Here is a 22,500-nt window from a genome sequence, read left to right as displayed (position 1 = left end):
CATTTAGCACGTATCTGACATGGAGCATAGTGCAGGTACTGTAAGTATAGTTGACTATCGGTGCTGTACACCACAGACTAAACACAGACTTTGACCTGTCTCATTTGTAGCCCCACTAAACCCCTTCAGTCTTTGCTCAGCTCTCCTGTTGTGTAGGTCAGGATCACGCTGAGTAACAGACGGTCAAGTGGTCAGCCCACTCTGCTCCAACTGTTTGGCAGGCAGGAAGTGGTGAATCGATAGCACTTACCCTTTTCCTGTCTTAGTTCCCTCAGGGCTTTAGATAGCATGTGGCAAGGCGTTAATAACCGCAGCTCTGTGTAGGAAAAAGACTGGTTAGAGAGGGGGGGGGGAGGTGGTGGTGGAGGGCATGTGTGTCCATCTGTCTTTGTGAGTTTGTTATTCCTTTGTGCTAATCAGTAACAGGAAGCAGAAAAATTTTTATATCACTCATTTATATCATTGTGTGTGTGTGTGTGTGTGTGTGTGTATTCCCTTCTGAGTAGCATAATGATTCACCTTTCCAAAGACCCTTGGAAGAATGTTGTGGGTGGTAGTTGCTTAGACCTATAAACAGAATCTAATGACAATTTTTCTGTCATCACAAATGGAAAGTCTTAACAAATGAATGGTTGCCTATTCCCTCGTGTGCAGGTGTTAAAGGTCACCTTGTTATGTTAACACCTCCAGCGTCCCTAGTCCTGACAGCATCCTGTGACTAGGTGTTCTCTCTGAGGGGAATCTCTTATCAGCACTCTCTCATTAAACGCCACAGTGGGATGGCTGACCTGGCTCCGGATGTGAGAACCACCCCTGTGGGCCTGACGTTAGCCTGCCTGGGCTGTTTGTGCTTGCTCCTGACTCACTGACATCTTTCTGTGGCTGTGAGGTTGCTGGAGGAGTCATAGTCATGTTTAGTACCTGTGGCAAGGACAAGTCTGCAGCCAGGACACCTACATCTTAGGGCAAAGCGCAGTGGAGCCACAAGGCAGGAAGCTGGAAAAGAGAGGAGGCAAACACAAACACACACACACACACACACACACACACGCACGCACGCACACACACACGCGCGCGCATGCAAACACACTGGGGGGGGGGGGGGGGGGGGGGGGGGGGGGGGGGTTGAGAGAGAGAGAAAGACAGAGAGAGAGAGAGAGAAAGAAAGAGAAGAGAGAAAAGGAGAGAAAGAAACAGAGGAGAGAGAGAGAGAGAGAGAGAGAGAGAGAGAGAGAGCTTTCTCTGTTTGAATGAGACGTCAGACTGTGTCAATGCGGTTGACTGCTTAGCCTGCAGCTGTACAGGAGCTTTCTCTGACTTTCTCTGAGGGACTAAAGTTCTCCACTCACAGAACACACACACTCCACTCTACAGTTTAACACAGAGCAGTGAATTCTGTGGACAGAGTTCACAAATCAGCTGATCTACACTCCACTCTAGTGAAACTCAAGCTCAAGAGAATCAAGAGCCACTTCCACTAGAGCATATATCTGTTTATTATGATTATGTTCTGAACACCTGAAAGCAGAGTGCAACTAATTTGTTGTCAGGGTATTGATTCCTCTGGATCAACAAAGCTTGCAGGTAATCAATTAAGCTACATTGAAAACCACTAAGTTCAGTCACCCAGGTCATACACTGACTACAGAACGCGCAAGGGTCAAATCATCTTCTATAAACATATTATCACAGTCTTACCTGAGAGAAAATCTCTCTTTCTCTCACTCTCTCTCTCTCTCTCTCTTTCTCTCTCTCTCTCTCTCTCTCTCTCTCTCTCTCTCACTCTCTCTCTCTCTCTCTCTCTCATGCTCTCTCTGGTCAAGTTTACCCTGACAACTGTGCATGTGTTATGTACTGTGATTGTTTCCTCCAGTGCTATCGAGTGATGATGAACCAAACTTGAGAGTGAGATCAGCTTTACCTGTGTCTATTTAAAATGGTCCCCTGGCAAAACTGTCATCAGCAATCATTCTTTCAATTTATCATGTGCTCTACACACGTACACACACACACACACACACACACACACACACACACACACACACCCATCATGCGACCTAACCTTACCTACCCCCGGGTCACTGGTATTAAAGGATATTACTTTTCTCTGCCCACACCTATTCCTCCAGCCATTCTGTTCCGCATGACTGATCCCTACATAAACTTTTGCCTGCCCATCTCTCTGTGGTGGGCACACTGAAGCCTGAAAGCCAATTTCAGCAGATGAGCCACGTGCCTGAGTCAGGAGTGTAGTGTTGGGAATGGTGAGTGAAGAGGTAGTGAAGAAGAACAAGCTGGGATTAGTGTACTATCCAGTGCCGCTACCGAGATCTGGTCTTCTGGGTGTCAGTATGTCTTTTTTTTTTTTTTTACTCGTAAAGATTTGATGTGAAATGAATCGTGGTTTTTAGCACATTCTCATGTGCCGCACTATGAGCCACGTTCTCCAATGCTGCCATTTTTTTTTATCACAATTAACTCCCACTGCTTCTCAGAGGGAAACCAACATGGCTTGGATAGTTAGTAGTCTAGTGTTACTCTCATTGTCCTCTTCCTTTTCTGTCAGTATTGACTGAGTGCAGTGTGTGTCTGTCCATTTACTAATGGGCTTTAATGAATGCAGGACTCCTGCTCTGACTCAGAGGCTTAATTAATCGGTCGTGTGGTGGTGTTAGAATGCTTTGTATTGAACCGGGCCATGCGGAGGAGTCAAAAGTGCTCGGTGGGAGAGGAGAGGAGAGGAGAGGAGCGTAGCGCGATGAGCACCGAGACACGCGGCTCCTATCGGGCTCCTGTTCTCTCGTCGGAGGAGCGTTTGGATGCCGTCAGTGTATCTCTGCCAAAGAAAGCGCAAGACTAATTAGCTCAGTGCATGAAGCCAGCGGGTCAATATACCCTGTCTTCACGTATTTACCACACATCAGCTTTTAACCGTGGCTGACGGCTTGTTCCACCCATCTGATCTGTCCCTCAGCCCTCGCTACATCTCGGTGCCTGCAAAGTCTCTCAGACACTAGACTGTCTTTTTTTTTTTCTGTTGTGGTAGCACTTGACCGTTAATAACCGAGAATTTTTCAATACCTGGTATTTTTGTACCAGCAGTAAAGTTGCAGAGAATCTGTTTGCTTCTCTGTGCTATGTCAGAGAACAGAGAAAAATCATCTTATAGACGACTTTCCTTTTAATAATAGTTTTTAAAAACGGTGGGACAGTCTTTTTATAAACCTTTCTTGCAGTATTCACACCACGAACATTCTGTGATACAAGGTTGCTCCTGTAATAGATATGCTCCTGTCTTGTAATGATACACACATATTCATTATATTGCTAATTATAAGTGTCATATGATCGCCCTCAGATCTGTGCTGAAGTGATGGCACATAATGAATTCTTGGCTTCTCACATTGTAGTGTGACACACATTTATTTAGCTTTTTTTTGTTCCTTTTCTCGTATGCCATCTGTTCTCTGATGTGGAGGACACAGTAATATATGGATGATAATGTACATGAATATTTATTGAAACATTTAATCTGCTTCTGTTTGTTTTATTATGCATTCGGCACTTCAGCATATGTATCTGAATCATGATAACTACAGATCATGACCTTCAACACCGGGGGTTGTAGTCGGAGGCCCTCATGGGCTTGTTAACAGAGTTATTACTGTTGGGTATGTGCCCCGGTTCCACATAAACTCCCACGGTCGTCTTTTTGAGCTGCCCTTCCTGTCTCCACGATCCATCATTGAGATAAGCCCGGAGGGAACTTGCAAAACTCACTCTCAGTTCTACTTACACTGCTGCAAGGCAGCGCAGCAAAATGAACTCTCTCTCTCTCTAAAAAGAAAAAAAAAAGAAAAAAGAAAAGAAAAAAGAAAGAAAGAAAGAAAAAAAAAAAGGCGAGATCTCCACATTGCTTATTAGGTAACTCTTTTGTCTCGTCCCTGTTGTCATGATCTATTGTCTGGCCTGTCACGGACAACTCTGTTACACCGCTCAGGTTATCACCTTCTCTCCGTGTCTTTTTGAAGTTTCTGGAAGAGAGGAGAAAAGGTGAAGGAGCCCCTTCAAATGGAGTTTCATATAGTCAGGGGCATCTAGCTCCAAGGGTAGGAGTCATTTTGGAAGTAACTGAGTGTGTAGGAGGAGTAATGTCCCCAGACACACATCGAAGTGTTTACCTGCAGTTATTTATACTTAAAGATCCCTCCCTTTGTGTGAGACAGTCATGCTGTTGCCTGCAGCTGTGTGGAGGTTGAGTTTAGAGAGCAGAGATGATAAAATGTCCTGGGGCAGGCAGGCTAGAGGTCTCTGAGTGTTTCTTTCACTTCAGCACATACAGACCATCTTCACTGGGTCCTCCAGCTCTGTGGCCAGTCCTCAGGACTTTAAACACAACCCCTCTATCTTGGTTCCAGCTAATGTGACCTCACCTGGTCTGTATCATTCAGAGTGCACCTAAAACATAGTGTGGTGTAAAAACAATGTACTATACATGGTGTTAAAGCAAAACTGTAAGGTGTACATCAGCCAGTATCCTGATAATGTAAAAGTTACAGAAGGTGTGTGTGTGTGTGTACATGTAAGTGTATCTGTATATGTATATGTATATGTGTGTGTGTGTGTGTGTGTGTGTGTGTATGTAATCAGGCATGAGTGTGCGTTTGAAGTTCATCAAATACCATCTCATCCTGCTTAGAGCTACTGTGTAAGTGAGAGGACAAAAGCCGTACTAGGTCACACACACATACACACACACACACACACACACACACACACACATACACACACACACACACACACACACACAGACACACACACACACATAAGGAGTCACTTTGGGTTTGTTATCTATGTATTCATTTCCTGTTCTATCTGTCTACAGCTCTGAGTGAAAGCTCTGGACTCCTCAAGAGAAGTAATTAAGGATTGTATGGGGTTTATTTTTAGGCATATGTGCATCAGAGAGTCTGTGTTTAAAAAAAAAAAAAAAAAAAAGCAAAGGAGTTTTGTCTCACTCCAGGGTCCTGTGTTTCTCCATCTCTCTGTCTCCTGCTGGGAATCATGTTTATTTCATCAGCCCAGGGTTTCTTTTGTCACCAGACACACAGCACATCCGCAGCCTGTCTCCCTGCCACTCGTCAGTGGAGGAAGCCATCATGGCTGCTTTTAAGTCCTCACCCACCTCCCTGCTCCAGACTTCTACTTGACAGTTCCACCCTATCGTTCTTTTTTTTTTCTTTTTTTTTACCCATTACTTTTCTTTTCATGGTCAACCCACGTCTCTCCCTTCAGTGCCTATCCACTGGCTGTTACTTCACGTCTGTGAGCTCTCTCTCTCTCTCTCTCTCTCTCTCTCTCTCTCTTTTCTGAGAGACGAGAGAATCCTGCCACATCCAAAAGCAAGCTGTCGCCTGTCTAGGCCCTGTCACTTGTGTGAAAAGAGGAGGCTTTTAAATCCAAGTGCTGGATACCCTTCGCTGTGCGTTTCTCACTAGAAATAATCAAAGCAGAGACAGCAGCTGAAACTTGTGGCAGTGGTGACAAGGCACCTCAGATGTTAATGGCGCCATGCAGTCAGTTCTAAGCCCACCTGGGACCGTCAGAGAATTAGACTGTACGTTTTATCATCTGTGTGATGGTGGACAGTCGGTAGATGTTTGAGGAGTTACTTGAGTGACGTTGGACTGTGTGATTTGCCAGGTTCGCTGAAGTGACTTTTGATTGGGTTAGATATTCTTATATCCTTGATTTTGCATAGCTTTCAAAGTAACATTTTGGACTTGCTGTCGAAAGCAATCATTCACTGATGCTTTATATTTATACTTTGTTGTTCTTTTTTAGGTGAAGAACCAGCTACTGATGATCAAATTGACTGACATTAATATGTTCAACATCCTACAGGGTTCCACTGTGGAAGGGCTGGTCGGCAGCGGTAAAGGGACTGAGTCTGGTCAGCCGAGTGCTAAAGTGGAGGAGATTTCAGAGCCAGGCCACTCCTCATCCTGTGACCCAGGGATCATCTCTACCATCCCTCACTCCAGCAGCCAGGAGACTGAGAGAGCGGAACGACCACCATCCAGTGAGTTACTGTGGATCTGAGCCATGAATCTCCTTCATTCCTGCGCTATCTATCTGTGTTTCCCTCTTTTCACATAAACTCTACTTCTTCCTTCCATTACTTTTTCCCTTGCGTTTTCCAAGTTGCAAGTACAGTCTTTAGGTAGCACTTCTAAAGCAGCAACACCTTATTCCCTCAGGCATTTTTCCGCTTACTGCGGGTGCAGTTCCCATCTGTTTTTAACGAAATATGTTCCCTGAAAACCTTGGTTGTGCTGCTACTTTTCTTTCAGGATGTACATATCTAGCACCAAAACTAATGTATTACTTCATAGATTCGAATTCAATGGCCGCATGAAACCTCGGAATACACGTGCTCGTGCCAAAGTCTATCTATGTACACAGCTTCTTCTCACGTCAACAGCGTGTCTGTGTGAGTGATGGATGTAAACCTGAACCACCTCTGTGGCGAGACTGTGGTTAGGGAAATGGCAAAGTGCCCAAATATCCCCTTTAGTTTGGTTGCTGGCGTATTTAGGGAGGGAGTGCAGCTGGACTTTGACCTCTGTTGAAAGGAATAGCTTGATAACGCTCACGTCGTCTGGCCCTCACGTCCTGTTCTGGGCGATGCTGCTTTGGTATGCAGCAAAACCCTCTGCTCTTTGTGCTCACATGCCTGTATATCTTTCACAGGGAGTTAGACTAACAGTAGTCATTATCTAACTACACAAAGAAAGCAAACACTAATGTATTTGTGCATTTAAGGAGGGGGCGGGGGGGGGGGGGGGCGTATCTGTCTAGGAGTGTGATGAAAGGAAAGTAGATTCACAAAATCTAATGAAATCCCATTAAGGAACAATTGTGTCATAAGTGGAGAGATAAATCTTTCGGCGTCCCAGGCTTATATATCAGTCCAAAAAAAAAGCGGGAATTCCCAGTGTTGTGTTTCACCACAAACATAATATTAACTTGCACAGCGGTAAATGACTTTAGATGCCAGGTGTTTTCCATGAAAGCAGTGCTATCACTTTGATTTCTCAATTTGTGGACACATGCAGATTGGTGTCACCTGGGCCTTTCACAGTTGTTCAGTATTCAAATGTGTTTCTCCAAATCCACCAAGCAGGACACTCATTTCCATGTAGTTTTGTTTTTTTTGCAAATGCTTTGGGGGGAATCTTGTTTTATTAGCATATCACCATATTCAAACTAGCGGCCGACTCAACGTTCGCTGTCGCTATCAAGTAAGACTGTGCATCACCAAAGCTTGTCTGAAACAATAAGTGGTAGCTTTATCCAGCAGTGTTACTCAGAGACGGTCCCAAACAATAGACTCAAACTGCCAAGCACCGAGCCTGACAACTCAACTCGGGGGTTCAAAATGAAATAAATAAATAAAGGTTTGAATATTTTTATTTGATAACACTTGAATTGAGTGGAGACTGTGAGAGAATTGCTGATGACTTTGACCAGTCACTATGAGTTATTGTTAGCTCAGTTTTTGCTATTCATAGAGTATTCCCATATGCTCGTGAAGAGGACAGAGTGGAACCGGAGGCGCACTGTCAGCTTCTATTTGCTCTAATCATCGTCTACCATGCTGAGTGGGGCATTAAGGCATTAAAACTGTCTGAGGAGCGATGCTAATGACAGCTGTGGACAACTGGCTCCTCTGAGTTAAAGTCCACGTGATGAGGTACTTTGGGTGTCAATTGAAAATTCTGCCAGGAAATCTGTGGAAGACATTGTTTTCTTTGGAGGTCGTTTTAAATAGCTCAGACCGGGCGACCATTTTGAAGTGGTTGCCGAGCCAGAGTTGTCAGAGAAATGTCATGTTTTGGATTTTCTTTTTTCATAAGCATAAGAGAGACCATTATCTGGTTATCTGTTAAGACTGCAGTTTTGAACGGAAATCATTGTGAGCTCCATTTGGAGAGGTGTATACCGTCTCACACATTCATTTACAAAATGGTGGGAAGAAGACATAAGGAGAGGGGGGGAGAGGAGGACAAGAGCTGAGGAATTGTCTGTTTTCTCTAGTGCCTCAGTGCTGTTTCCCTGGGGCTAAGGCATCAGTGCTAGGCTAGCATGCTCATACAGCTTTATGTGGAAAGTGCTCCTGTCCCCTTCAATCATACACTCGGCTACAGTGCCTCTCTTTCTCTCTCTCTCTCTCTCTCTCTTTCTCTCTCTCCTTCTCTCTCTCTCTCTGGTATACTCAGATTAGCCTGGAGCTCCCTCCCCTCTCTTTCTCTGTCTCTCCCCTGTGTGCCGAGGCCTGGTGCTGACGTGCTGTGTTGAACGCGCTTCTTTTTGGAACACAGCCAGAGGGATCAGGGCGTGCGGAGCCAGGCAGGGCACTCTGGGGGATTTCTCAGGGTCACTCTACTCATCTCCCAACCTCCCTCTTTCCCCAGCATCACACAAAGCAGGGTCATGCTTTATTTAATCTGGTAGCATCACACGCCTGCCTCGTCAGCTTTTATTCCACATCACACGGCCCATTTCCCTGCAAGGTGTATGTGTGTGCGTGTGTGTGTGCGTGTGTGTGTGTGTGTGTGTGTGTACGAACGCGTGCGTGTCTATGTGTATGTGCGTTTGATATGTGATCTTTGCACTGCCACTCTGTCTCGTTGGAGTGTCTAGTCTGTGTTGAACTGATGGGGTTGGATGAGTTAGCCAGGGAAGGGGGGGCACTGTTTCTGCTAAATGCTGTGTGGTTGTTCTCCAGCAGTGCCAGAGCTCCGTGCTCCCCTCTCCTCTCTGGGGCTTTGTCCCCTCACCACAGCATCTCCTTGCCCTGGAGCCTCTACACACTCTCATCAGTCACAATCTCTGGGCAAACGCTCTCCTCTCTCACTCTGCTTCACTAAACTGCACTGTGAAGAAACATCTCCTCCACACACAAGTTTCAATTTGGTTACATTGTGAAACAGATGAATGTTGTAAGAAAAAGCCATTATCCTTCCACCTCTGGCCACCAGAGTGTGTGTGTTGGCAATCATAAAGAGGAACAGTGTGTCACAACTTACCACATTTATAGGAATAAATGTGACCTAACATAACCCACTGTGTGTGTGTGTGTGTGTGTGTGTGTGTGTGTGTGTGTGGAGGGGAGTATATCCCTGTTTATCTAACTTACCTAACATCAAATATCCCTGAAAACTCTGTCAAGTGTGATAATTAATCAAAGGTTCAAAGAGATGCTATGTCAGATTGGCAGTTCAGTTTTCTTAACCTTTTTATTTTGCCTGTTGTTAAGAAGGTCCAGTGTAATTCACAGAGATGCAGTGAAACATTGTAGCAGAGGAAGACAACATGGTCTGTATAATAAATCAGAGCAGTTCCTTCAGCTATTTTTATAGTCATTCATCCATCCTAGTGTAAATGTATTCATATCAGTATTGGTGGGTGAGAGGTAAAAGAGAATTTCTCCACACCGATGTTGTTTTATCAGCTGAAATATGGTATTCCACATAAAAGCATTTCTGTTTTGTTGTGGGTTTAAAAGCAGTGAAATTTTGCATAAATGTGGCACTTGACTTTTTACAACGTCGTTGTGAATTCCCCCGGAAACAAGGGTCCTTGACATCGTGTAATTATTGCCATGAAAGCACTGCCTCCACAATGTGGTTGTGTTTTAGAGCACATCACATCGAGTTTAGAGTTTCTGGGAGAGCATACAGTTAAACGGCGACACGGAGAGGAAGAACGGTTCACATTTCTGTTTTTGCAGTCAGCTGAAAGAGGTTGTTCCTAAATCTCTCAGGGGTTTTAAGATATGGTCAGGTTGGGGTTCTGTTTTATGAGCCACTATCTGTCTTTATGATGAAAGATTGTGAAGTGTAGCCTGCTATCTCTTTGTTCTGCCTTGGCAGACATGGCAGATAAACAGTTTGTGATAGTGGAGTTCTTTATGGCTTCTCTCCTGTGTGTTTGGGGCTTCCTATAACTCAAAGATTCCTCAGCCTATGCTGCCGAAAACTGAAAAGCAAGAAGACTTGTTAAACAGGGAGAGAGACAGACAGATAAATAGCGAGAGAGACAGAGAGAGAGGGAGAAAGGGAGAGGGAGAGAAAGATCCATATGATTGTCTGACACAAGCCTGTGGCTTAAAGAGAAAGAGACAGAGAGAGAGAGAGGGAGAGAGAGAGAGAGAGAGAGAGAGAGAGAGAGAGAGGGAGAGAGAGGGAGAGTGAAATAAAAGAATTGAAGAGTGCTTTCACACAGGAAACAGAGGCAGAGGGAGGAGGAGAGCATATATGAGATTTGACTGACCACAGCCCAGCCACTCTGTCATCTTCTTCAGCCCTCAGTACTTCAGTACTACAGACAAACACACACACACACGCACGCACGCATCAACACTACCTCCATCAAAGGCAGATAGACAGGACTGTCACTCACTCAGATGACTTATCCAAGTTTTAAGGGAAATAAATAGCTTTACAACAATGTAGTTATTGTAGTTATGCTTGCTGTGATCTATAGAGAGACGCTAGGATTCCGCAGTAGACACGTGTAAGTGGATAGTTTAAACTCTTGTCAGAGAATTGACCAAGGAGAGTCTGCGACAGGGAGGCCACATCCTGATGGACAGACACACAGGAGACAGACACAGGAGAACACAGGGGTTGAGGGGTAAGAGCTGCTTCCTTTACTCTTGCAGTCAGGTGACCTTTGCACTGTCTGCAGCTTCAGTCACCTGGGCTGGTGTTATTATGTGGTGGAATATTTCTGATGATGGTGATGATAGGGATACTTGGTGAAGACAGGGTAGTGTATGTAGTACTTAGAGCAGTTAGAGAAACTGTGTCCAGGGATAGGTCTTAAGAGTATGGGATTCAAACCATTTTTCAAATGGCGGTTTGGCCTGTGCATTTTCTTTTTCTTTTTTTTTTTTTTGGCTGCAGTTGATGTTGTGATAGATAGTTTGTTTGAATTCCTGGAGGTTGGTAGCAGTGTGTTTTTAAAGCTACCAGAGCAGCTCATAAACAGAGTAAATCAATAGAGTGCAATCTCACCGCTAGCATAACAAGCAGCCATTGTCTGAGTAGGAAGGAGGGATATAAAACCTTGTTAAACGTGCAGAATGTGTACCCCCTCATTTATAATTATCCATTCGAAAAAAGCTACATGTACAGACACAAACATACAGGCACACACACACACACATACACACGCACACATACACACACTGCAAACTCAACCCCTCAGCTAAGAATAATACTATTCAATTCACTCAGCCACATGAGCCACATGTGTGTGTGTGTGTATAGGTTTGTGTTTGTGTGCATGTGCATGCGTGTATGTGTGTTGTGTGTATGTGTCTGTGTGTGTGTATGTGTGTGTCTCTGTGTGTGCATGCGTGTTTGTGTGTGCACATGCAGGCTAAATGAATGTTTACATTGTAACTGACACACCCTGGTGACTTGCCATACTCCCCAGGGCTCTTGAGGATGTGTAAACATCAGGGGGCTTCCCCTTTTTTTTTGTCAGCTGGAGAGATGGTGAGAGGTATGGAAAGAGAGGGAAAACACAAGATAAATGAATGCTCCCCGTCTTTCCCTCCATCTTACTCTTCCTCGGCAAAGGGAACAGAAAGATGGGCCAGTCACAGTTGACAGTGACAAGGTAGCTGCCACTGTTTAGGATTAGATTAGGACAGAGAAACGAGTGAAAAAGAGAGAAACAGAGATCAAAATGTTACTGCAGATATTTTGAGTCTCTTGGCAATGCCATTCTAGGGGGAATTCCAGTTTTGTGCCCTCTTTTTCCAAAGCACTGACTTCTATGAAAGAGTGTCGAGAATACAGTGGAGAATAGAGAGAAGGAATGAGAGAGAGAGAAAGAGAAAGAGAGAGAGCGAGAAAGGAAAAGAGAGATGGAAGCTGACAGGGCTGGTGTGTAATGTTTTTCTGGTTGGAGTCTGTTCGGTGGTATGTCGTGGCCTGAGGAAGGGAATTAGGCAGGAGACAGTGGCTTTGGCTTCATGCCAATGTTATTAGTCTCTCACGGGGTGGGCAGGAGGTTATGCCCCTAACTCACTCTAGATGGAAAGAGGGAGGCAGAGGATGTGTGTGTAATGAGGGTTGTGGTGTGAGGTTTTCTCAGTCTTTGATGCAGTACGTCAGCGTCAATGTCACTGCTGAACCACAGATCTGGGAGAGCTCAGAATTTTTTTTTTTTTAAAAAGACCCAGAGTCTCTTAACAGGATCCAGTTCTATAATACTGATGGCCCCAGCCTTGCTAACTACCATTTTTTTGGATCTGTTGATTGGATCACTGCTTCCTTGGCAACATATACCAGCCAATCAGTTTCCTGACACACACACAAACCAACAAATTGTCCTTATTTCCTTTCAATCTAAACTGGCGTCTGAGTCGTTTGAGGTTTTTGGGTAGACGAAGATAAAAGATTATTCCTTTAGCTCAGTAGGATGCCTCCAGACAAGGAACAATCAATCAGACATAGGCACTTTCTCCTTGTTTATAAAATTTGGTTTTACAGCGTGTGGTTTCTCAACTGCAACCAAAAGTTGCTATTGTAAAATCGACTGTAGTTTTTACTTAGAGAAAACACATAATCACATGACTGTGTGGAACCACATCGGGACATTACCATACTGCAGCCTTAATCAGCCACAACTATGTTGTTTTCTGTTTCAAACAAGTTCTTTCTTTCTTTCTTTCTTTCTTTCTTTCTTTCTTTCTTTCTTTCTTTCTCTCTTTCTTTCTTTCTCTCTTTCTTTCTTTCTTTCTGTCTTTCTTTCTTTCTTTTTTTCTTTCTTTCTTTTCATTTTGACTACTGGGGCCCTGAACTTTGTACGTTTTGACAAAACTATCTGTGCGCTAGTTGCACTTTTCAGCTCTGTGACTTTTGACCTCTTACATTCTCAGTCAATAACAGGTGTTTGGTTGAAGACCTGCGGGGCTCTGGGCCGTGACCTTGAAGATGGGGGTCATGGCCTCCGACATGAAAGTGGGAAGCTAAACGTGTGAGATTTATTGTCGGGTTGGGCAGGTGAAAAGATGTTCACAGAAATAAATACAGATATGAATGTCTGTGTGGAGCTGTAGACTTAGTTGTCATAGTTCTCCATCAGTTGTGAGAAGCTCACATTCTGATGTGAAGTGTGATGTGTTGACTGTGACTCAATTAACCCTGTGTTAACTCCATTACCTTCTCTGTGTGACCTGTTTTTCTCTGATTTGTGAAACATGAATTTCAGCCGTATGAGCACAGCCTTATTTAATCCTATATTACCCTGTAATCCCCATGTTTGATTGGAGTCATGTAGCTTGAGCCATGTTCTCCATTACCGTTGAGGTCTTTGTGCTGTAAGCTTATTGTTACATTGTAGTTTATTATTATAGTATCTGGTTTCTGTGGTCCATTTGTTGTAGGCCTTGCTTTTGTTTTATTATGTAGAATCATTACTGTTTGTGGGCTCTTACCAGCTGCGTAAGTGTGAGTGTGTGTGTGTGTGTGTGTGTGTGTGTGTGTGCGTGCGTGTTCGTGTGCCGTAGCTTTATAACCCTAGTTTTAACAGAGACAGGAGATGGATGGTGTGATACTGCAGATACTGCAGTGTGTGTGCACACATCTGTATGTCACTGTATAATTAAGTGATGAATGTTCTTCAAGAAAGATCATAGTGAACTTGTACATAGGTATGGGTTCTTGAACTGATACACAAATGCTAATTCATGTATAAGAAGTGGGATACGTTTTTCTCAGAATTCACGGCCTCTGCTTTGACCTCAAGATGCGCGATAGTAATGAGGCAAGTGTGACTTGCAGTATTGAAAATGTAATGGTTCAGAGTGAGAATGGTGAGTGAGATATGAAAACTGAGTGTCGTTAGCTCTAATCTCTGTGACACGGGCTATCAGATAAAAGAGCTGTTACACTCACACAGACAAAAAAAAAAAAAGGGGGAAGTTAGCCAGAATGATTGAGCTTTTTCTTGTCATCATCTTGTGTTTTTCTCACCTCTGAAGTGTTGACTTGTCAGTTCCTGGTTCCGTGTTTTGTGTGTGTGTGTGTGTGTGTGTGTGTGTGTGTGTGTGTGTCTGTGGGAGTTGCACCTCCACTGTACTGTAAGTCTCACTCCTCACCCCACCCTGACACACACATGGCCAGACCGGTTTGTCACCACGCTGCACCCATGTAACGTGCAAAATGGCGGTTACAATCATTTTAAGGAGATGTATTTATTTTGACAATCCTTCACACACACACACACACACACACACACACACACACACACATATATATATGTGTGTGTGTGTGTGTGTGTGTGTGTGTGTGTGTGTATAAGTGACCAGTGCACCCTCTACCTAATTAATAGACTCACAGTAGACTTTGGATTTGAAAACAGATCATTGGCTGTAATGCTTACAGATGGGCTCTTACCTAAGTCTTTTTGATTCAGTGGCACGGATCATTCTGATCAAGAAATGCTAAGCTTGATACGATTTAAAAATAAATAAATAAATAAAAACAAACAAACAAACAATAAGCCATTATTTCTTAAACAACCTAATTGCTTTGATTTGGTCTTTTATATTCAAATGTGTGTGTAGGTGTGTGTACAGATGGAGCGTGCATGTATACCTTGTGAGTCGTCTCTTTATCCTACTCTTGTTACACGTAATAATTTACTGTAGCTATACCTCCCTCCCTGTCTCTCTCTCTCTCTCTCTCTCTCTCTCTCTCTACATACAAATGAGAAGAAACAGTCAGTTTGCAATCATTTCTTCACAGTACATCTCTGATCTAACTCAGTCTTTGTTGTGAACCTCATCACTGGGCTTTGAACTGCACACACTTTAATTTGTGTAGGCTAAAACCACAGCAAACAGAAATTAAACCTTTCCTGTTCCATTTGCCTACTTTAAAACATGCTGTCATTAGGGTTGTAAATTGTGAATCGCATGCACAATACTGTACTTTTTTAATAAGGCACTTTTACATTTATTCAGATTATACACCTTAAGATGGCCTTGGTTTAAACAATTTTCACATTAATCATGATCAGCCTTTTTTTTTTTTTAATTAATAGCGTAATTTAAACGAATAGAGGAGTTTGAGAAATTGACAGTCTTTACATACCAAGTGAATAGATGAAATGACACATGTTCTACACTACACTCACAGTAAGGCCGTGAAAGAGTCAGCGGTTAATTTCAAAAACACGTTCCAATAAAGACTAGTTTGGCTTCCATTTCCCTTTTCCTCACTGAAATTCGAAACATTGTCTGTTAACTGGCCACACACTATACCGCTAACTGTTTTCATGGTGTCTGAAACTCAACCTTTAATTGAAGAAAGAAAAGAAAGACACGCACTCACGCATACACGCACAAACACACGCACACACACACACGCACGCACGCGCACACACACACACACACACACACACACACACACAGTACTTATAGTCAGTTTCTGAGTGATGAATTGAGAGGCAAAGGAGATTTAAGAGGTAAAAGGAAACACATTGTGTAACAAGCTTTGCAGAACATAAATATATTCTCTCTAAATATATTCCATCTGAATGTTATCCTCTGACACATGGTAACATGCTAATGCTACTCAACCGGTCTGTGTGGCTTCACTGAATTTTCACTCCTAGGCTAAATAAACATTTTACTCATGCTGGCTTTGGAACATCCCGTGTGTGCCATGTCCATTTAGGAAAGTATTCTGACTCCTGTCCTCCTCTCTTCTCCTCTTCTCTTCTTTCTTCCCTGTTTGAGGTTAAGTGTCTTTTCCTGTATTTTTCCAGGTGGGGATATCAAAAGCAATTTTTCCAAAACATTTTCTTTACTTGCCCACTATTTTGCTTTCACCCTCACCTTCATTCTCTTTCTCTCTTTCTCTCTCTCTCTCTCTCTCTCTCTCCCTCTCCCCACTTAGGTCAGGGTTGCTGGTTTCCTTGCCAACATAATTTTTGAAGCAGAGGGAGAGAAAAAGAGCAGGACATACACACACAGCACACACACACACATGTATGCACACAGGCAGTCTTGTGAACACTTCACAGATTCATAATGTACACACTCAGACACTTGTAGATCCTGTTCAAAATTAAAATGAGCATCAGTGCTGGCACGAGCAGGTGTCTCCGTGTTTGTGTTTGCGTCTGTTTCGTTCAGAATTTAGATGGCTTTGAGTGTCACCTCTCCATCTGATAACAGCCTTGTGTCTGCCTTTCCATGCAAATTCAGTCAAGTGAGCCATCCCACTGTGTACCCAGCTGCACCCATTTCATTCAGTACCTATGCCATAAGGTAGGAGGAAGTTGTTATTGAGCAGGGACATCGTGTGTTGTTTTACTTGCCTTAGTTCACCTGTTTAAGCTCTTTGGAGATCCACAGATCTCTTACACATTCCTCTCACTCATGAATGTGTGTGTGTGTGTGTGTGTGTGTGTGAGTGTGAGTGTGAGTGTTAGTGTGTGTGTGCGTGTCTTTGTCTGTATCAGTGTGTGTAGGAGAAACAGGCCTAGGAGCAAGTCTGGTTTGTCATCGCTTACTTTCAGTGTATCTGGTGTGTTTTACTTGAAATGACCACTGGAGGGAGATTCATAAGTGAAATGATGGCCTCTCACAGAAGAACCCACTGTCTGAAAACTATAATCTCTCTCTCTCTCTCTCTCTCTCTCTCTCTCTCTCTCTCTCTCTCTCTCTGCTGTCCTAGCCTGTGTCAGGCCTTGTTCATCACAGTGCTAACACGCGTGCTCTCTCCTCAGCTGCTTTTGAATAGGCTGCCAGCAGAGGCTTTTGTTAAGTGACATGCCCTCCTGAATAATTCAGTTCTACTGCCATTTATGTATTATACAACCACACCACAGAGCAACTGCTCAGCACTCATAATACCCTACTCCTGACCACTGCTCTTACACACACACACACACACACACACACACACACACACACACACACACACACATATACATATGCATACAAATGCGCGCGCACACACACATATTTATATATATGTATAATATATAGCATCACTCTCTCTGAAGCTCTCTTTCTCTCTCTTTCGATTTTGTGCATACAGAGTCCCACAACCTCAGATACAAACACACTGCATTAACACAGTTATCCATTCAATCTTAGGCAGGCTCTCTCTTTCTCTCTTGAATGCAAACTATATTAATGTCATCATTACCATTGTGGGTTTTATTTTTATGAATCTGCTGAGTGGGGTGGGCATCATTTGACCCTCTGCCTAATGTGATTTGGAGCGTAACTGAATTAAGTCGGACTCTGAGTGCACAGTGGATAGTGGACTATTATGATAATGTGTTTTTTTTTTTTTCCCCTGGTCTTATTTATTTATTTATTTATTTATTGATGGAATCAGCGATAAGTCTCTTAGCAGAGCTGTATGCCGGTACTGGAACTCTGTGGACAATCACAAAAGATTGGTTGTGACATGGCTAGAGCTCAGCACGCCCTCCCTGGGCCTCGCAGGCTCCAGCCTGGCTGATGGGGACCAGCTGGGATGGAGAGCAGACTGCGAGCCATGCTTCTCACTTTCTCACCCTTCTCTCTTCTCTCTTCTTTTTTTTTTCCCCTCATTTATGTGTTCAAAGGGTGCTGTCTTCACTCCCTCACGCTCTCACCCACATTTCCTGTCACTCTCATGTTCTCTCTCTCACACTCTCACAGTGTCTTTTCAGCTCCTGCTTCCTCTCTCTTTTTTTCCCCCCCCTCTGTTCCTGTCTAACTCAGCTCAGCTGTGTATCCTTGTGTGTGTGTGTGTGTGTGTGAGAGAGAGAGAGAGTATGTGAGTGTATGTGAGTGTGTGTGTGTGTGTGTGTGTGTGTTTGGGGAGGGACAGAAACAGAAAGAAGAAAAAAAGGGAGGGAGAGAGGGAGAAAGACTGAAGGAGATTGAGAAAGAGAGACAGAGAAAGTGAGGGAGAGAGAGAGAGAGGGAGAGAGAGAGAGAGAGAGAGACTCCAGGAAAAAAAAATCCTCATTAGTATTGTGACTCTGTAGCCTGGGGGTCAGAAGGTGAAGGGAGACAGTTTCAATCCTAATGATATCTAAATGGCTGTGCTGAACCTCCACTAGCTTCTGCAGCAGTCTCCCAATCAGCAGTGGCCTATTTTGCTCTGGAGTCCACTCTGTGCTGCTCACACACACGCGTGCACACGCACACACGCGAACACATGCACACACGCACACACACGCGCACACACACACATACACACACACATAGTCTCAGGGTTTGAGAGGGGAAAAAGTTCATTAGTGCTCTCATTCATCAGAGTATGACTTTAAGTAGTCCTCTTTTCCCTGCTTTTCTCCTCCCCTTTCTCCACGTGCCAATCCCTGTCCTTGGGAGCAGGATCACCGTGGCGACGACAGTGCGTTTTTAATTAGCCGGCCTGCGGTCGCTGTGGTGATGTGGTGGTGTGCGGTTTAATTAATTAGAACAGGAGAAGGTGATCCCTGCTAGTTTTAGAATAATACCACCAGTGCAAGAGATGGAAAGCAGTACAGATAATAACACTGCTTTTATCAACCGAGCCAAAATGAATTCCCTTTTTTGCTCTCTGATGGAAATAGAAAGAAAGAGAGAAAGAGAGAGAGAGAAAGAGAGAGAGAGAGAGAGAGAGAGAGAGAGAGAGATGAAAATAAAAGAATGAATTGCCACAATATGGTTTTGTCCTTCACATGTACATTTTCTCTATTGTTCTGTTTCTTTCTAGCCCTATATATTTCTGTCTCTTCTCTCTTAGGCAGAGGAATAATGGCAAAATGTAAAACGGTTCATAGCCCCACTGCCACAAAAAAAACCCTCTCGTTAATTTGTCTCCTCTCAGGTTTGTTTCCTCTGCTGTTTACCCCACTTCGAGGGCTGTCCCTCAGGACACTTCTGCTGTGATTCACAGTCATGTCAATGGCCACTCTGTCCACTGACCCTCATTTGTGACTCAACACCACATGTTCACTGCAGCAAAGTCAACACCACAGGGTTAAAGACTTTGTTCAGTGAATTACACTAATTTAATATATCACAATAAAGCTTATTACTTAGAGATATTACGTACACCGCACCCCTATGATGGATTTTGAAAGTCTGTCCTTTGATAGCGTTTCCAAGGAGAATCATTTGTATGTGGTTATGAAATGTTACTGTCTTCTCTGTCCTCTGTCCAGTAGTGTTTAGCCCTCAGTATGTAGCCTGTGTGTGTGTGTGTGTGTGTGTGTGTGTGTGTGTGTGTGTGTGTGTGTGTGTGTGTGAGCCCTGCAGGGAGGCGTTATTGATCTGTGGTGTGGGAGCTGGTTGTAGATGGTTAGAACAGTGTGTCTGTGAGCATTAATGAGGGTTAGAGTGGAAACTTGGCCATGGTTTAAACACAGGTGAGAGTAAACCTCCCCACTTGAACTGTGACCTTGTTCTCTTAAGCACAGCATTTATATTTAAACAAGCCAGACTACAACCCAGTGAAACTAAACAACGGCAACTTACAGGTTTGCTGTTGTCATTTTGTTTCACCGATTTACACTAACACACACACATATACACGCACACACACACATACACATGCTCACACACACACACACACACACACACACACACAAGCACACACACACTTCCGTGTGTAATCTGATAGCTTAATGACTCGTCGGGGCTGTCCTGAAGGCTCATCAGCTGAGCAGACTGGAGTTGACAGTTTTATCGGCAGCTTGGCAATGTCACGGGAGACGGCCGGCTATTTACAGCAGCCAAGCAAACACTTTGGACGCTGACAGGTCACACAAATTCACATGAGGGATCAGTTAGTGCTCAGTGGGACGCAGTGACTCTGTGCTGTCTTGTCCCACCTCTCACCGCTTCCCCCGGTTCCCTCACTCGTTCCTGTCGAGCAAAAAAAGACGCATTAGAACTCCCGCCGTTTTATTTATAACCCGCTGCCATCACATTAACGACAGACACTCGTTCTCCACAATCCCCTCCCTCTCTCTTCCCCTTCAACTATCATTTAGCTTTACGAGGGGCTCTAAAACGGGGGCATATCGTTCGCGCCTCCGTTTTATGCTCAAGATATTGATACCTGCCGTAACTCACGCCTGACATGGTCGTTGCCGTGGCGATGAACATGACAAATTGATGGCGTGGCTAGTGCGCGTCTTTAGCTGCGGTTGTGGGTGGGCTCTGGAAAACGGGGGGCTTACTGCATGCAAACGAGTGTGTTAAAAAATGAGTTTAGAGCAGTTCAGTGAAGTGAGGATGAAGTATCATCCTGAGAAGAGGAGAGGGAGGATAACAGTGTGATTGTGAAAGGGAAAAAGAGAAAGGAAATGACTAATGTTGTATAGTTGCATGAAATGATAAAGATGAGGTTCAGATCAGCTACAGAGAGAGAGAGAGAGAGAGAGAGAGAGAGAGAGAGAGAGAGAGAGAGAGAGAGAGAGAGAGACTGCAATAGGCTGTGACTGATATGACCAGTATGTGTCTCTCATGGTTGGTGCCTCGTGGTGTTCACCCAAAGTCATGTTCCCTCACAACAAACAGCTTACCACCCATCACATATGACCCTAGCTATAGGGTGCTTTAAACAACAGGCCAGCTGGGAAAAAAAAAAAAAATCAAAAAACGTCCAGTCCTGATGAAGACTCTGCTCTGCATGGCAGTTTTCTATAAACAAAGCCATTAAAACGTATGTGTGGGCTAAGAGAAGCTTAATGACATGTCTTCTGTCTGTGGAGCCTTTTAAAGGTGACTAGTAAAACTGTCCTTTTGCTCTGAATGCTTAGCAGCCTGTATGTGTGCTCCACAGCTCTCTGTAATGAGTGTCTGTAAGTATGGCTTTGTCACTGAAAGGTGTTGGATGAAAATTGTAAAAGTGTCCTCTGGAAGCATGCAGCTGTGGCTAAGCTTTTGGATTTAGAAATGGGAGTGAGCAAAGACAGATTTAGATTTTCTGTAGTGTGTACATCAGAAGGTTTTTTACATGTCCATATTGTACATGTTCATAAAAAGCTGCCAGGATGTTTTAGCCTGTGTGTATGTGTGCGTGTGTGTGTGTGTGTGTGTGTGTGTGTGTGCTTGCATCTCCACACTAATCTATCAGAATCATTACAAGCCATCTGCCACTCACACATTGACAGAAGGAGACAGAGGAGGATAACAACACCTGTAACTCGTTAGGGCAAGATGATGCACTGCTGCGGGATGTAAATGCACCTTGAAGTAAGACAGACGTGTAGAAACACACACACACACACACACACACACACACACACACACACCCCTACTTGTTTCTCTGTTTGTCCTCCCAGCACATGCAATGGTTGACATATCCAAGAGCCCCGACAGTGACTGCCTGAGGTGTTTATTTGAATGTGTCTGTGTGTGTGTGTGCGTGCGTGTGTGTGTGTGATTTCATGTTTTGACTGCTACTACTTGTATTTTCTCATCCTTTGAGGAAAAAAAGAGCTTTGATTAATTAATGCAATTGACGCTTAGATCTGAATGCTGGAATCAAAGAGACAGATTTGCATCTAATTGTCATTATTCATGAGACAAGAGGTCTGAAACAGAACACCTGTGTCTACTCTCTGACTCTGTTCTTTGACCTCGCTAATAAAGCAGCGACATCAGTGTGTGTGTATGTGTGCATGTGTGCGTGTGCCTGTGTGTGTGTGTGCGTGTGTGTTTGTGTGTGTGTGTGTGTGTGTGCATGTGTGTGTCTATGTTTAGTTCGGGTGGTTATTATGATTTTATGATGTTATTATCCAGCACCCAGGCCTTGGCCTCCACACTAGCCATGCGATGTGTCACCATGGAGATCAGCACAAATTCAGCTGGGATCTGATTACTCAGAGACCAGCAGCAAGCCTGACAGTGTGGATTAGGAGAGAAGTACACTATCAGAGAGTTTAGGGGGGTAGGGTGTGTGTGTGTGTGTGTGTGTGTGTGTGTGTGTGTGTGTGTGTGTGTGTGAGAGAGAGAGAGAGAGAGAGAGAGAGAGAGAGAGAGAGAGAGAGAAATGAAGAACCAAATGAGATAAGGGAAATGAAAAATTTCAAGTGACCAAGGTTAAAGATAATAAAGAATGGTAAGGTTGAAAATCAAGCAACATGATTTGCAACAAAATTGTGTCAGAAGTGCCCATAGAAAAGCCACAATTGGTGAAATTAAAGTTATGATATGGAGCACACTTCTGATGTTGATTTACTATTAGCAGAATGTTCTTAGTAACAGGAAACCCTTCCCTAAAAGTGGCATTTGAAACAAGGAGAGGGAATTATCGACACTGTAGAGGAAAGTTAACCCATGATAAAAGCAGCACTGCAAATTTCGAGTCATGACAAACTCCATTCCCAAACAGTGCAAAGCAGTCCTGAGGGATAAGCAACATTTCTGTCACCTGGAATATGAGCCATTGTTTCACTCTCCTCTCC

At 43.9% G+C, this 22,500-nt stretch overlaps 1 protein-coding gene across 1 annotated transcript in view; it reads left to right on the top strand.

The window, feature by feature from the left end:
• gse1b (Gse1 coiled-coil protein b) overlaps positions 1–22,500 on the top strand; it is a 174,305-nt gene that overhangs the window by 49,201 nt on the left and 102,604 nt on the right. Inside the window, exon 2 of the mRNA XM_030764695.1 lies at positions 5,905–6,082. Coding sequence (XP_030620555.1) covers positions 5,905–6,082 — 178 coding nt within the window. The remainder of the gene's footprint in view (positions 1–5,904; positions 6,083–22,500) is intronic.

Source organism: Chanos chanos, chromosome 2 (assembly GCF_902362185.1).
Source record: "Chanos chanos chromosome 2, fChaCha1.1, whole genome shotgun sequence".
Classification (NCBI taxonomy): Eukaryota; Metazoa; Chordata; class Actinopteri; order Gonorynchiformes; family Chanidae; genus Chanos; species Chanos chanos.
The sequence above is the reverse complement of the archived record's forward strand: the minus strand, read 5'-3'. Positions and strand labels throughout refer to the sequence as shown.